This window comes from Festucalex cinctus, chromosome 8 (genome assembly GCF_051991245.1).
Source record: "Festucalex cinctus isolate MCC-2025b chromosome 8, RoL_Fcin_1.0, whole genome shotgun sequence".
Taxonomy (NCBI): Eukaryota; Metazoa; Chordata; class Actinopteri; order Syngnathiformes; family Syngnathidae; genus Festucalex; species Festucalex cinctus.
Genome location: NC_135418.1, coordinates 15,323,814 through 15,341,034, shown reverse-complemented (window position 1 = coordinate 15,341,034; position 17,221 = coordinate 15,323,814). Strand labels below are relative to the sequence as shown.

The window sequence follows — 17,221 nt, the reverse complement described above, 5'->3', positions numbered from 1 at the left end:
AAGATTCAGTGATTACTTTAAAAAAAACAAAAAACTTATACACTCCCCTCTAAAAGTATTTGAATGGCAAATTCAATTTGTTCGTTTTTGTTGTATACTGAAAATATTTTGTTTTTGACCAAAAGATGAAAATGAGACAAAAGTTCAGAATTCCAGCTTTCATTTCTAGATGTATTAAACAAGTCAGGACAGAGCACCTTTTGTTTGAAGCCACCCACTTTCCAAGTGAGTGAAAGGAAATGACTGATGGGTGTTTGTATGCTCAGGTGTTGCCTATTAGATTGATTGCCAAAACATTAGATAATGCTAGTTTTTGGATTTGGGGTTAACCTGTAAAAAAAATGCGTCTTCTGTTAAAGAAACATGAAGACCTGAGAGCTGTCTATAGGAGAAGAGCAAAATTTTGAAGCTTGGAGAACAGGGGAAATTGATTTGTATATGTGTATATTGACATGTTATAAAATACTCTAATAAAAATAGAAGTACTGATTAAATTCCAGTACAGTCTCCTCCAAAAGTATTGAAATTGACTGGGCAATTCATTTGTTTTTGTTGTACTGAATGCTTTTGGGTTTTAGAATCAAAGATGAATATTAGGCAAAAGTTCAGAATTCCAGCTTTAACTTCATGGTATTAACATCTAGATGTGGTAAACCACTCAGGACCGAGTAGGCCGACACGACCTGCAGAGGGCGCCAGTTTGCTTTCCCGATTTTGTTGGCCAATGAGCTTTCGGTACACTTGAGGTGTGGGCGGGACTTATAGCGAGCTCCAACATGGCTGCGTCCTTAGACGATGATGTTGAGTTCAATAACCAGGATTACTACTCGCTACTCAACGTGAGGAAGGAGGTACGGATTTTGAATATGTTTTACACCGATCTTAAGCTTTAGAAGGTCCGCTGCTGCGACGGTAGTGCTTAGGTCGCTTGTCCATGAAACGTCCAAACGTCGTCCAGCTAGCGAGGAGGAAGGAGGTTGAGAGTCTTGAGACTGGGTGATGCTGCGGAGACACGAATGAAGCATTCAAACATATTTTAGCTTTAGCTTTTCCATACTGACATCATAATATTATACTAGTTAATATGTGGCTATTGTATTCACTAATAATAGGGTACTAGCGCACAGTTTTACCCATTTGCCTTACTTGAATGCAGAAATGTTATGTATGTTTGTTGGAATATGGTTACAAGCTGGAGTATCTGGAAAGAAGCAAGGATGGAGAGAACATGCAAACCCCGAGAAAATCGAGGTTCCATACTTGGTTGTCCAGTAGCAGTTTGCACCTGTGTAGTGATAACGTCCAAAAGTGTGGCATAGCGCCACCTATAGTAGCAGAGGTGGTCATAGACCACTTAGCCAGAATCATATTGTAGTATTTAAAATATTAAAGCATATAAAATTAATGGCGGACCAGTGAGGTAACGTAATGGTGGTTACCAAGTGTGCCTCACAGTTGAGAAGTAATGGGTTCGAATTTCGGCTCAGGCTCCAGTCTGTGGACTTTGTTTTGCCCACATTCCAAAAGGGCTTCCATAGTTTTTGTCCTCAAATACTGCATATTGTTTGTTTTACTGTAGTTAGAGTTTGGTATTCTATCCCTGTGATCACAGGCTACAATCGAGGAGCTGAAAGCGTCGTATAGGAGGCTATGCATGCTCTACCATCCTGACAAACATCGTGACCCTGAGCTGAAAATACAGGCTGAGCAGCTTTTCAACCAGGTGCACCAAGCCTTCGAAGGTCAGGACACGAGATGAAATATTTTGCTCTCAATCACTGTATCTATCTCTAAACACAGTTGGTTTTCTGTACATCACATCAAGTTCTTTCCCTTTTTTCCTCCTCAGTGTTAAGTGATCCTCGCGCTCGATCCATCTACGACCTCTTTGGGAAGAAAGGGTTGGAAGTAGAGGGTTGGGAGGTAGGTTTTCTATTTCCTCAAGTGTTTTTTTGTTTTGTTTTTGTTGTTGTTGTTGTTGTTTTTATGTCCTTATCCTCAATATTTTGATATGCTTGGCTAGGTGGTGGAACGAAAAAGAACACCGGCAGAAATTCGTGAGGAGTATGAACGTCTACAACGAGAAAGAGAAGAGAGGAAGCTGCAGCAAAGAACGAATCCTAAGGTTTTTTTTTTTGTCGCATGAATTGGAACCTCTGACATTGAAAGCCTAAAAAGTAGGGACAGTAGCTATAGAAAAATTGATGGCTGGATATTCAGGGTTAGCAACACGGTGAACTAGTGGTGAGGACATCTGACTCAGGCCTTCCTGTGCCGAGTGTGTATGTCTTCCCCTCAGAGAGGACGTCCTGCTCAGGAAAGCGTTGTGTTAAAGAGGCACAGTTCAGATGAGATGGGGGTATAAGAGAATATGGCCACAGGAGGGAATGGGATACTAGTTTATTTGGTTGATTAATTTTTTTTAAACATGTGAACACATTAGAACATAAAACAAAGATAATGATGTTTAAATATCACTCCCCCAAAAAGTAATTGGAGAAAAATAATTGGTCGCCTTGTGCCAAATTTTCTGTCTGTTGTAAAGTCAAAAAAATACTAATGTACAAAGTATTGTAAACCAGGCAAATGTTCTTCCTGTAATGCATGTCTTTCTTTCTGTAAGTGTTGAGGGACCAAAAAAAAAAGTTGTTATATCTTTTTAATTGGCCGATTTATTGCTTATTGGAATTAATTTCTGCCAAATATCGGCATCGGCCACAAAAAAAAATCCATAGCGGTCGAGCCCTTGTTCCTTTGTGGATTATTGTGCAGTTTAACTTTACTATATTGTATTCTATTCTGCATTCCTTCAATCAAGCCTTTATTCATTTATCAATAGGGCACTATCAGTGTGGGTGTGGATGCGACCGACCTCTTTGACCGTTACGATGAGGACTTTGAAGAGTCGCCAGGGGGAGGTTTTCCTCACCTTGAGATCAACAAGATGCACATCTCCCAGTCAATCGAGGTAAAAAATAAATAAAATAAAAAAATCAGTAAAATATGCAAAGATCACTCGGCAGCTTGTTACACTTTGGACTGTTTGATCAGCTTTGTCGTTATTCTTTAGGCCCCTTTGACGATCTCTGACACAGCAGTGCTCTCTGGCTCGCTCTCGACACACAATGGCAACGGAGGGGGCAACATCAACATGACAGTTCGGAGGGTTACGTCTGCTAAAGGCTGGGGAGAGGTGAGGTTCAAACATGCCAGAGACGGACGGCCGAGTGATTCTTAACAAGTATGACACGGCAGTGTGCCATTCAATGTCAATTAATTGGTCCAAAAATGATTTACTAGTAATGTTATGTATCTTTGTTAATCTAGCTATGTCACTGCCATATCGTGACAGGCAGAATAATTAAATGCTCTTCTACTAGATGGCAGAAGGTACATCTGTTCTGTATGTCCCCTTAACTTTTTGCAATTCATATAACATAATAACTTTGTGTTGAACTAAACAGATTCAGTTTTCACACCGAGTACATAAATTTTGTGAGCAAACTGAGACATTAAAGATCATGTTTATTTCCTTATTCATAGTTTCTTGTGATAGTTTTGTTTTGCAGTGTGCCATGAGATTTATCTAAACTAAAATATGTGCCTTGACTCAATAAAGGTTGGGAAACACTGTAATAGTACAACCATAATGAATGAGTGAATCTTAATTAAGTGCTCACGATTGTTTGGGGCGAGCATCAGGTGTGCAAAAGCCCCCTTGGAATCAGCGTTATTATTCTTCCAACAAATGAATAGCTTTTATTTTTATTTTTTGGCAGGCTTCAACATGCCTGACTCTTTGTTTTCTGCAAGCGAGTCTATCCTGTTGAAAATGTTCGTATTGTAGCCACCCACTCCAAAAATCATTTCAGTTTCACCAATCAATACAAAATTTGCTTGGCGTTATAAGATGTAGAAAAAGTTACAGACCATGCCTGAAATTGAAACAGGAACTTTTGTTTCAAGTTTCCATTTGGACAAATTGGGCAGTGGTTCTTAACCTGGCTTTGATTAAACCGCAGGGGTTTGTTGAGTCAGTCTTGGGTTCGGGGGAGGTCAAGACAGTCACCGGACTCAAATGATTCGTAATGACACGGCCGACTTGTTCATCATTGGCTACAGGTGATCACGCTACATTGCCTGGGCTAATCCCTGTGAAGTGGTCGGACAAATATGTGCAATATGAATTCACATGTACAGTATAACTGAACATATGGTGTTCCACAGGGTTCAATTCTGGGGCCTCTGCTGCTTTTTATTGTGTCTTCTGCCCCTGAGTTCTATCTTAAGAAAACGGAGGTGATTGTTTAAAATGTTATATGAATGGAAACAGGTGGATACACGTTAATTGTATCTTCTGACATCTAGTGGAAGGACATTTAATTCTTCTTGCTATCACTATGATCACAAGGATCCAAACGTCCACAAGGAGTCCACTGCCATCCACAGCAAATGTGCCGACCACTTTGACGCATGCGATTGACAAAAGAACTACGTATGCTTGCAGTCCTAATTATTTTTGTCTCCCTTTGTAATCCTACATTGTGCATTCATCCATGCAGGTGGAGTTTGGAGCAGGAGACATATTGGGACCTCTTATTGGATTAAAGGTGTTTCGTAATGTTACACAGCGATGGTATGGCCCATGTAATGTGTTTATCCTCGTATTATATGTAGCACATGGACTTTGTTTTTCTGATTATATTTGCTCTACGCAATTCATCTGCTCAGTTTCTTGACGGCGCAGTGCGGCTTGCAGTTTTCCCCCCGTGGTTTACGGCCCAGCTGTTCTTTGATGACGGCCCGCCACCTGGACCAAAACACGATGGGTTATCTGCAGTGGCGCTGGGGGCCCACCAGTGCCATGACTACAAGTGTGGTGCGGGACACGAAGAGCAGTCACCTCACTCTGGCTGTACAGGTAAGCCGAACATGACCTGTCTTAAAATTCATTTTCATGTCTTTTTCCATCATGTTTTATAGAGAAAGACTGATATGTTTTATTCAGGGCTGATACGAATCCAGTTATTAGTAAGAAAGAAGATAACGGCTATGTGGAGCCGATATTCATTTTCACAAAAAGGGAAAATATTGCCGTAAAAAAAAAAAACAGACTCCAGCTCATAACTTTGTTGACATCTTTTAAGCATGTTTTTTTTTTTTTTTTACCAACTTTTAAGATTTGAAAAATATTGGTGTTTTTTTTTTTGTTTTTTGTTTTTTTCTTCACTGAGGACTCGGGTTCCAGTCCAGGCTCCGGCCTTCCTGGGTAGAGTTCTCCCTGTGCCTACCGTGGCTCTTCTCCGGGTCCTCCGGTCTCTTCTGACATGCCAAAGACATGCATGGCAGGTTAATTGGGTGCTCTGAATTGTCCCTAGGTGTGCTTGTGAATGTGGATGGTTGTTTGCCTCTGTGTGCTCTGCGATTGGCTGGCTACCAGTCCAGGGCGTCCCCCGCCTACTGCCCAAAGCCAGCTGAGATAGGCTCCAGCACCTCCTGCGACCCTTGTGAGGAATAAGCGGTCAAGAAAATGGATGGATGGATGGTGTTTTTTTTTTCCCTGCAATCTTAGTCAATGTATTTCTTTGTTTTAAAATTAATTAAAACAAAATATTCAGTAACGTCACAGGGTAATTAGTTTGTATTAATAACTGAAAAAGAACACTTAAATAAGATAATAGCTCCGTATTATTTTCTAGAGTTTTCTAAATAAAATTTCAAAATATTTCAAAATATCTGAAATGTTGATTTTTTTTTTTTTTACTGATCTAAGTTCAAACAAGAACAGAAGTTGTTGAGAGTTCCCAGGGTCAGCAGCATCTCTTATAAAGTTAACTCATTTGCTCCCAATAACTTTTTTTTTTTTATGTTTTAAGTGTCCTAAAAACGTATTTATACGTTTCTTTGTTTTTTTGTTGTTGTTTTTTTTAATGCTAGAGGATACAGAAGGCTTTGTTGCAGCCTCTCAACTGCAAAAAACGGTTTCAGAAATGGTAGTTATTACACAAACAGCCAGCAGGTGGAAGCAAAGCAAAAGAGATCAACCAGGGCCATCTTGAAAAAAAAAAAAACTCAATTACTCACAATTCTAAATAGATTTGTGAAAATTGATTAAACTTAGATATATTCTAATGCTAATTGCTGCAAAACGGAAACATATAGAAATATACTTTTTTCCTGATGAAAGAAGAGACTTTAATCTTTCTTTTGATAGCGTCCATGTTTTTATAGCAATAGAACACAATATTCTGTGGGCCTTGCAAAATCAGTCAAAATCTAGTAAAACAGTCGGGAGCGAACGGGATTGCTTCTGTAAAAATGGCTGGGAACGAATGAGTTATCTGAAAATTTAAATAATTAGTTCACGAAGATAACAGTTTTAAATTGATCTAATATCATCCGTAAGAGTCTTCAAAAAGGCAGATTCCGATATTTGTCAAAATGCTGAATATCAATACCGCTAATTTTCTTGATTACAAAATAAAATAATGAAATATTGCACTTTATGTGTTGTGACAATAAGTAATGAGTTTCACTTTTTGAATTGAACTATGGAAATTAATTAAGCTTTTCGCAATATTCAAATCTATTGAGATGCTCCTGTATATTTAACAGCTGCAGTATATTTGATCATTCATCATTATGGAGCAAAAGAGGAACTGCACTGGAGAGGTGTTTATATTATTACATCATAAAATTTGAAAGCTCCTTAAAAATGTGAATCCAGCCTGAGGATTATTATTGTATCTCTCCTTTTTTTTTCTCTCATGCACCTAATGATGTGGCCCAGTTATTTTGTTTGTGCTCTAATTAAGATGCAATATTGAAATGGTCTCTCTAGCTGGGTGTTCCCCACTCCTACCTAATGATGAGCTACCAGTACAAGTTCCAAGATGAGGATGAAACCAAAGTCAAAGGTTCTATCAAGTAAGTGTCATAGCACAACTAGGTCAAATTCAATTGTAACGGGTAGGAATGGTGGTTTCGTAGTTGACTAGAAAGATGATTGTGCAAAATTGATTGTTGATTAAATGAATTGAAAGAATTATAATGAATTGAGTACAAAGAAAATTTGTTGGCGGAAAAAAACACTCTTTTGTGATCTCAGTACTTCCACAATGTCATTGCATATCTTGATCATGGCTGCCAAACTATTTAATTTAACAGCTCAACTTGACTCTGTGATCAGAAATCAGAATTGTTGAATATTTTATGAATTTAACGCTCACTCACCAAGTCAGTATCAAAAGCAGATTAAATAATTACACTATTTCATGATCAAACATCATTTTATTCAAAGAAAGAATCGGCGATGTCACTGCCCCACAGCTTGCACAAATGATTGATGGTCAAATATTAGATCTGAAGATGTTAATTGTTTGATTATGTGTGATCTATGAATAGCAGTGGCAGTAGTTCAGTCTCCCCAAGTTTGAGGATGATTAGTTGCTCTGTGGTAAAAAGAAGTACTATACAGTGGTATCTGAGCAGTTTGGAAAAATAATCTAACTGTGATTTATTCCTCAGTGTTGCGATTGCGAATTCATGTGCTGAATTTTTTAAAGGTCCTCTTCACATGTTTTTTTTCCCTAAACAAACACAAGCAATACATTAATCTGTATTATAATAAACTATCAGGTTTATTATGCTGTACTTAAATGTTTTGGTCTTGTAGGTTTGTCTTACTCTAAAATATTGGCAAATGAACCATGAATTAATATAACAGTTTATCTGCAGTATCTACTTCAATTAGAGTTAAGTGTGGCATAAATATAAGTTTGTACATAAAAAAATACAGCTATAATGCAAGCAAATCTTTGGCTTTATCTCTTCAACTTTTCATGTTTCATGAAACAATATGTTAACATGTGGACTGCACTACTTAAAGGGATACTTGACTCACTGAACAATTTTCAGCATTGAAAGGTTAAAGAGATATTTCACTTATTTAGTCCATTATAGCAATAAAAAGTTAATATTTTGTCTATAATTAATTTGTTTATTTCATTACATAAACACATTTTGCAACTTGCTGTCAACTGAAAATGACATCACAAGGGCTCAGATAACCAATCACAGCTCACCTGTTTTCTAAGTTTGGTCATGTGACATTCACGAGCTGAGCTGTGATTGGTTACCTGAGCCCTTGTGATGTCATTTTCAGTTGACAGCAAGCTGCAAAATGTGTTTTTTAAGTTACTAATTGTACATGAAAAATAATGAAAATATAAAATTTATTATAGGCAAAATATTCATGTTTGACTGACAAAAATGGCTAAATAAGTAAAGTATCCCTTAATATTATGTCCAGAATGAATTTGATAACATTATTTTTCATGTACAATTCAAACCTTTAAGAAGTCATTTTTCTACTTGCTGTCGACTGATGATGACATCACCTGTGCTGAGGCCAATCATGGCTCACCTGTTTTCTGGGTTTGGTCAGTAAACTGAGCCATGATTGGTCATTACCTACTTCTTCAGCACAGGTGATGTCATCATCACTCCACAGCAAGTAGAAATATTTTTTCAAGGTACTAATTGTACATAAAAAATAATGAAGTTACCACATTAATTATCTATAAAATATTAACTTTTTACTGCTGAAAATGGCTCAATGAAGTATCCCTTAAAGCACTGAACTTACCACGACACTTTATAATTTAAAGGGATACTTGACTTAATGAACAATTTTCAGCAGTGAAAAGTTCACATTTTTCCAGGATAAATTTGATAACTTAATTTTTTTTTCATGTACAATTAATACATTTAAAAAATAATTTTTCTACTTGCTGTCCACTGATGATGACATCACCTGTGCTGAGGAAGTAGGTAACGACCAATCATGGCTCACCTGCTTTCTGGGTTTGGTCAGTAAACTGAGCCACGATTGGTCGTTATCTACTTCCTCAGCACAGGTGACGTCATCATCAGTCGACAGCAAGTAGAAAAATTACTTTTTAATTGTACTAATTGTACATGAAAAATAATGAAGTTACCACATTAATTATTGACAAAATGTTAACTTTTTACTGCTGAAAATGACTCACTGAGTCAAGTATCACTTTAAGAAATTAAATATATACACATATACATGACATTACGGGAAAGAAACAGCCTTCTTGCAGTCATTGCACGTTTCTGCTCATGTTGCTGTCGTCAGTAGCGGCCTCTTGCTCTCTATTGACGTCCATGTCTCTCCTTCTCCAGGACAGGCTGGTTCGGCACGGTGCTGGAATACGGAGCAGAGAGGAAGATCAGCCGCCACAGTGTCCTGTCAGCCACTGTCAGCGTCGGCGTCCCTCAGGGAGTCACACTGAAGATCAAGTACTGACCGGCCCACCATTTGATGGGCCTTGTGGGATGAGCTAATGGGTGTTTTCTGGCAGGTTGGCACGTGCCAGTCAGACGTACCTGTTTCCGGTCCACCTGACCGACCAGCTGCTGCCCAGTGCTGTCTTCTACGCCACAGTGGGGCCACTGCTGGTCTACATGGCCGTCCACAAACTGGTCATCATCCCTTACACGCGAGCACAGAAGGAAGAGTTAGTCAGTTTTTTATTTTTTATTTTTTTCCCCCAATTACAGGGCGCATTAGGTTGTCTCTGTTACTTAAAGTGTTTGCAGTTGACCCAATTCTAATGTTTATTTTATCAGCCATTTTTAAATTAGTTTATTTTTTATTTAGTCTCAGCTTTAGTCCAGTTTCAGTTATGCTTGTTAGTTTTTAACATACCGGTAGTTAGTCAATCTCATCCCCTTTTTATTTACTCAATTTTTATTCGACTATAAAAATAGCATTTTAGTCTTTATTTTAATCCAAGAAAACAATTTTATTCATCTGGTTTTAGTCAACAAAAACTGTCAATGTTTTTACTCTAGTTATAGTCAGTACAATCATTTTTATGGAGGCCCAAAACTGCCAAAATCCTAAATAAACAAATGACTAAATAAATAAATAAATGGCAAAAAAGTGAAAATAAAAATGGAGATAAAAAATATAATTAAAAAATTATATCCCAAAAAATAAATATAAATGGAAATAAAAAAGCAATTAAAAAAAATAAAATTGATATATATATATATATATATATATATATATATATATATATATATATATATATATATATATATATATACACACACATGTCATTCGTATTTAATTTTTGAATTACATTTTTTATTTGTTATATTTATTTTATTTTCACTATGTCATTTATTTATTTATTTTTGCAATCGGCTGGCAACCAGTTCAGGGTGTACCCCACCTACTGCCTAAAGCTAGCTGGGATAGGCTCCAGCACCCCCACATCCCTTGTGAGGAGCAAGCGGATGGATGGATGGATGGATGGATGGATGGATGGATGGATGGATTTATTTATTCATTTATTTAGTCATTTTTTTTTATTTTAAAGGTTGCCAGTTTTGGGCCGTACTGCCAAGTCGAAATGTAAATTCAAATAACGGGGCGGACCTAAGCGTGTCTTGGGTTGGACTCCGCAGTTGCAAACTGCCTGTCATTGGTCGAGTGAGCAGCTCGGTGAACAAGGAAGTCCCGCCGGCTTGCAATGGAGAGCCCCGGCAATGGATGACTATCTTGTCCACTGTTACCACAACTTGCGACTTGAGTTGCTAGACAAGTTAGAGCAGACAGTGGACAAGATAGTCGTCCATTATATGTATTATGTATAAAATGATTAATTTTACACGTCCAAAATTACTTTTAAATGTAATTCCACCCCTTGGCCACTATCTGATAACAGTCAAGCAGTTAACTTTGTCATCTGTATGACACCATGCATGTTAGTTGGATTAAAAAAAAAAAATGTATCTGACAAGACATAGCGGTTAGCACATCAGCGTCATAGTCGCGAGGTCCTGGGTTCAAATCTTGGCTCCGACTTCTCTGTGTGGCGTTTGCATGTTCTCATGTGAATTTCATGTAAATATATGTTTTCCATTTGTGCCCCACGGTTAATTAGTGACCACCTTGCCACTCTTGGTTAGGCTCCAGCTCACCAGCAAACCTAATGAGGACTCGTGCCATAGAAAATGGATGAATGGATGTCTGACACGATGTACAATTTATTGATGTAGTTATTTAGTTTACTGCAAAACAAGTTGCTTGTGTCCATGATGAATTCAACCCATTTTTGATGTCATTCATTTATATAAACAATAATTAAACCAAAAATTGACATGCACTACCACATCCCACAAATGATCACAACAAATGAGAATACAAAAAACACGAAAGAAAGATCAAAAGTCAGATGTCCTTCATTGTTGTTGTCTGTTTACCGTGTCGTGTTGTGAATTCAGCGGCTGATGTCCCGCTATTCACGGAGCTGACACAGATAACGCAACCTTCTCTTCGACACCCTCCACATTTGAAAATCAGACCAAATTAGAGTTTATCATTGTGAGCTGAACCAGTCTGCGGTATGTTTATTATTATTTTTTGTATCAGAGCAGCAGCTGCAAGATAGTAGATGAACACATTTTATTTCCAATTCGCCTTCAATATAAAAAATGAAGTCCAAATAGTGACGCAAAAAGCTGGAGTCGAGCGGTTCTAACAAGATGGACAGCATTACACGGAGATTGCACATCATTGCAGGATAGCGACTCCACCGTCATGCCAATTTACTTGTTTACTCAACTTACTAACCCTGGTGAGATGCCACCCCAACTTGGGGATTCGGAGAGTATTTCAGTTTTCTGCGACAGAGTCGTGACAGCAGTCTCCGCATTTTAAATCAGCTGCCTTGCCACTCCAGTTTCTTCATTTTTCGCAAGCTCCTTTTGGCATTGTTTATTGCCTCATTTACTGACATACTATCACGGGGGCTGGCTTTGTAAAAGAGTTCACCGAAGCGAACCTCCACGGTCAGTCCTAGTAAGTAATGCATGTCCCTGTGCTTCCCAGAGAACTGGAGCTGCAGAGGAAGAGCTCAGCAACAGACATCGCCAAGAAGAAGCAGGAGGCCGAGTCCGCTGTGAGTCTCGCGCACTACTTTCACTTTTCACATGGAATGGTTGATCATCGCTACTGGGAGCAAAACTTCTGCCCCTTCCACTCTTCAGGTTCTGCTGATGCAGGAGTCTGTGAAGAGAATCATAGAAGCAGAAGAATCCAAGATGGGTAAAACGCAACGTGTGGAAATGACCACTTTGCGCTTGTAGACAAGTTCAAAACTTAATAAGGTGTAAATCAGACACATTTGTCATGTTGGTTGTCAGCCACATGATATATACCGTAGCTGCAGGACTCAAACTTACCTCATCCCGTACTGTGAAGCCAATCTGTATGCCGCAGCGTCTACAGAGGTTAAATGTGTAAATCTGCGTCCGAGCACTTTGCCATAAATCAAAACTGTGACCTCAGTGTGCTAATTAATTTCCTGTCACATTTACGTAGAGGTTGCAGGCGGTTATTTGAGGAGACACTCGCTGAATGTGTTTACCCTTCAGATGCGCTTGCATCGATTCTAATGTCCTCAATCGAATCAATTTCAATTTACAAGGGTTCGATTCGATTCACTTCAATCCGACATCGATGTATTATGGCACAACTATTCTTCTTAAATGTCAAGGACATGATAAAGATTCCACAAATATTAAATTCCAAAGTAAATTTTGGAGAGGCAGTATCTGGTGAAATTATTTAATTTATTCAAGGCACGGTCTTCCGTTTTCACTCAGGAAAATGCACTATATGAATACAGAATGTATACACATAAACTCCTTCTCAGTCTACACCTCTGGGCTTCTGTTAATGTGTGGTGGTAATTTTTTTTTTCTAACCCCACCCTCAAGTCTGTATTTTGCCATTTTGTGTTTGTTTTGTCAACAGCGGGATGTGTCTGTGGAGTCGGACAGAGAGTTGTTTACCCCTCCAGCCAATCGCAGAGCAGGGTGCATGGCGGGGGGGCGTGTCGCAGATGGGGCTGGGCGAATTTGTCGGCTGCATGACGTCACTCCCGCTGCAACTTGACAGCACGCGCAGATTTTTAATTTTTCACTCACTCACTCACTCACGTGAGTGGAAAAAAAAATCTGTATGTGCTGTCAAGTTGCCGCGGGAGTGACGTCATGCAGCCGACAAATTCGCCCGGCCCCGTCTGCCGACAGTGAGTGACACGCCCCCCGCCACCTCCCGCTCTGCAATTGGCTGGAGGGGTAAACAACTGTCTGTTCACAGAAACGTCTCGCTGTTAACAAAACAAAACACAAAATGGCAAAATACAGGCTGGGGGGGGGTTGGGGTTTAGGAAAAAAAATCACCACCACACACTAACAGAAGCCCAGAGGTATAGATTGAGAAGGAGTTCATATGTATACATCCTGTATTTATATAATGCATTGTCCTGAGTGAAAACGGAAGACCAGGCCTTTAATGAAAGTAACATAAGTTGTAATCACTTAAGTCTTACACAAACATTCACATCAGCAAGGATGAGATGAAAATATTTTCATAATCAAATTAATTCATCCATCCATACATTAAATAATTGTAAATATAAATTAGAAAGATTCCAAATTGTCTTAAAGTGCAACAAGTCAGGTCTTTCATAAATGTAAGAAAAATACTTTTGACTTTATGTGGACAGTAAATTTCAAGAAAACAATAAGATATGGGGCTGTTTGGTTATGAAGAAAATATTAATCCTGATTAATTTGGTAATAATCGAAATCATGTTTAGGACGTCTTTTTTTTTTTTTTTTTTTTTTTTTTTTTGTGCAAAACAAATTGTGTTGAAACACTATAATTATGAAAATTTCTTTTGGACCAGACAAGATTGATTAAATTAGTTATTTTAAAATTAAAAAAAAAGTGAAAATATACACATTTAAACAACTCAAAATTAGTATTAATAATCTTTTATTTTTTGTTTACGATTACCCCAATTTTGTAATTATGGAGTGTAAAAAGGGAAATTGTAATTGAATTTCAATCAATTGCACAGTCCTAGTAAAATCTGTCTCTAAAAATCTATTGTCTTAAGAATTTATGTGACAAGATATATGTAAAATAATCAATTCATGGTTTATGAATCGATATTGCGCTTGAAAAGAAAAGTGGATTTGATATTGATTATTCGATTTTTTTTTAAAATTTTTTTTAACTGTTCATAACCGTAGGGCTGATCATTTTGAATGCCTGGTATGGAAAGTTTGTGTCCGACACGAGCCAGAAGCAGGAGAAAGCCAAAGTCATTGACGTCACCGTGCCGCTGCAGTGCCTCGTCAAGGACTCCAAACTCATCCTCACTGAGACTTCCAAGGTATGCATGTATGTGCACGTGTACTGTATTGTGATTGCACATCGGCCTTTTTCGAAACAAATCTCTTCCCTTGCCGCAGGCGGGCTTGCCAGGCTTCTACGACCCCTGTGTGGGAGAGGAGAAGGGCCTCAAGTTGCTGTACCAGTTCAGAGGAGTCATGCATCAAGTCATCTGCGCAGACACAGAGCCGCTGCGAATACCCAAACAATGTGAGTTGGCTGTAGCGTCCAAGCACTTCATTTTGCTTCACCCATTCATCCATCCTGAAATAATCATCATCTTGTCTCCGTTTATGAGCAAATTACTCAGCGTGAAATGTGGGCCTATTTAGTTGAACAAAGCTATTATTGTGTTGTATAATTAGCAACAGGTTGATGTAGCTTCTGCCATCTAGTGGAAGAACATTTAATTGTTCTGCCTGTTGCCACTTGTTTTTTGCTGGCATAGGCTAATCCAAAATATATATCCTTATTTTCAGACCAATTGCCGGTAAATAAATTGGATAATCTCATACCACACTAATGTCAGTAGCCACACAGTGATACTAATCAGAGTGGACTCAAAATGCAGTGAAGACATGATCCAATTTCACAGTTGATCCAGAAAAGTTGATCTATTTTCCACAAGTGTCTTTGTTCATCTATGTATCTGGTCAGGTGATATTCACAAGCCGAGTCGTGATTGGTCGTTACCTGAGCCATTAGCAACTGTTATGTCGTTGTCAGTCGGCAAGTGGCAAAATGGCCGCCCTCAGAAATGGATCAAAATAGAGGGATTTTGCTTCTTCTGCTGCATTCGAGGAAGGTGGGAAATCGGAATGATCCCACTCGGATTGTCCAATTTCGCGTTTGAGGTGAAGGTAAACAACGATGGCTGATTCCGATAAATTGTTTTTGAGTCAGTAAGTACAAATCATGTTATTAATTAATTAATGTAAAGCGATGAATATGAAGCGTGTAAATTATGTTTTGCCATTCATGGTTTAGGTCTCCATGGGCGTCGCCATTGTCGAGTGACGTCAGATTGACGTGAAGTCGGAGGTTGGAAAAGTGCCACTATCCACCTTCCTCGAATGCAACATTAATTCAAATTCCACAAACACCATGTTAATCAGAATGTCGTGTTTTGACTAGTGGGCGAGCATATAAAATAATAATGTAAAATTATTTATGTGCTGTCATTTGAATGCATGAACTCGTACTGAAACCATTCTTTTTTTTTTTTTTTTTTTTTTTGTCTCATCAGCTCACAGGATTGAAAGTGAACCTTAGGCGCCATGGAGCACCAGAGGGCAATGAGGGAACTATATACATTTTTGGACAAAAGTCCAACCTTTGGTACTCCTCTGTGATGGTATTTAGTGAATCTTCTATCAAGTCCCTCCCTCCTTCTTTTCCTACGAAGTGACTCCCAGCTGCGGGGTGAAAACATCCACTGGGAGTTTGCAGCGCACGTCTGCCTGACACTTGACAGAACAGCTCAAATATTGTCTGGCCACTGAAGGAGGACCGAGTAGCACTCAACAGAAGGGCCCATCATGGTGCCATCAGTGATTGGTCGAAGTTTTGCAGCCAGATGTCAAGCTTCAAAGTGTCAAGTACACGGCTATGAAAGGGAAAGTGTGTTTTTACCTCATTATCACTCTTCGTCCTTCAGAAGATTTATGATATATTACAGAGTATAATATACTCGTCGTGCAAACTGGATCAAGTCATAGGATGGCTTGGACTGAAGGTTATGTTTTGTTAAGGTCACATCAACATGTTTTAGTTTATTTCTGATGCACAGTTGAGTGTCACTGTGTGGAAAAAAAAATAGTATTCGGGAATAGTGAAGTGACAGGATGGTGCTAATCTGTTTATTTTAGGAAATGGTCACATAATTTCATTTATTCTGACTCGGCTTCTGGTTTTGTTGTAGCAATAATTACATATTGAGTGCTACTAACATATAAATTGATGCAATGTGTGAAGTTTACTTTTATTTAACATTTTGCTCTTGAACTGGGACTTTGAATTTGTCATACTGGACAGAACGAGCCAGGTGCTCTTTGTTTTAAATGATGAAATGTTTGGCAATGAGCACATCACGTCAAGTTCATATCCTTCACATGTTGATTTCGCTTTATGTCTTTTTGTTGTGTTAGTTTCAGTTGTGCTTTTCTTTTTTTTTCTTTGTCCTTTTAGAAGAACTGCACTTTTTGCACATAATGTGCCCCCTTCAGCTTTGAGTTATTCTATCAAATATTGTTCTTTCAAACATAATTGATCATGATTATAGGGATTATAATAGCAATTGTGATAAGGTGTGTAATGAAGGGAAACACTACATATGCCTATATTGCACTTAATCGAGCGAATGCTGTGAATAATTCCGAGGTGGAAATTAATACCGATTTGCCATCTTGTTAGTCTCAAATTTTGTTTGCCAAAGCCTTCAGTGTTTCTCATTTATCATTTTAAAATGTGTTGCACTTTATAAGGTACACATGCACAATCTAATGAGATCTAATACAGGAGGTGCAACAAATGTCCTGCCTTTACGAAGATAGTAATGCTGAATTGTTGAGTTAGAACATGTTTCTAATATTTCTGACACCTTATTCAACTAAGGGAAGGAAACATCTTTAAGACGTTACATATTGCTATCGGTTAAAAGTAAAACGAATTGTGTTGTGGTTGCTTTTCGGAATAGCGCGTGTCGAAGTGTACCATATTGTGATTTATTTTTATTTATTTTTTTTTGGGGGGGGGGGGGGGGATTCTGCTCATGCGCGCTGCAGCGTCACTCTCAGGCCAGCGTAAGGAACAGCAGCCTATATGTAACATTCCATGCCCCATTTCAAAATGTCCGTATGTAGTTTAAAGTGCAGTATGTGTAGCAGCGTGTGGGCTCATCTGTAAATACAATAAATTTGATTCCGAAGTGAAGAG

At 38.4% G+C, this 17,221-nt stretch overlaps 1 protein-coding gene across 2 annotated transcripts; it reads left to right on the top strand.

Moving 5' to 3' along the window:
• Window positions 1-718: 718 nt before the first annotated feature.
• Window positions 719-16,997, top strand: dnajc11b (DnaJ (Hsp40) homolog, subfamily C, member 11b). 2 transcript variants are annotated; one of them, XM_077530602.1, is made up of 16 exons: window positions 719-851; window positions 1,613-1,742; window positions 1,850-1,923; window positions 2,024-2,125; window positions 2,840-2,968; window positions 3,071-3,193; window positions 4,563-4,636; window positions 4,732-4,921; window positions 6,842-6,927; window positions 9,211-9,327; window positions 9,390-9,545; window positions 11,930-11,999; window positions 12,088-12,145; window positions 14,146-14,288; window positions 14,368-14,497; window positions 15,534-16,997. In XM_077530602.1, the coding sequence occupies exons 1-16, from the start codon at window positions 777-779 to the stop codon at window positions 15,557-15,559; spliced, it is 1,683 nt and encodes a 560-aa protein (XP_077386728.1). In that variant the 5' UTR covers window positions 719-776; the 3' UTR covers window positions 15,560-16,997. The 2 variants fall into 2 exon arrangements, with proteins under 2 accessions (XP_077386728.1, XP_077386729.1); XM_077530603.1 differs by lacking the exon at window positions 719-851 and adding an exon at window positions 914-996.
• The last annotated feature ends 224 nt before the right edge of the window (window positions 16,998-17,221 follow it).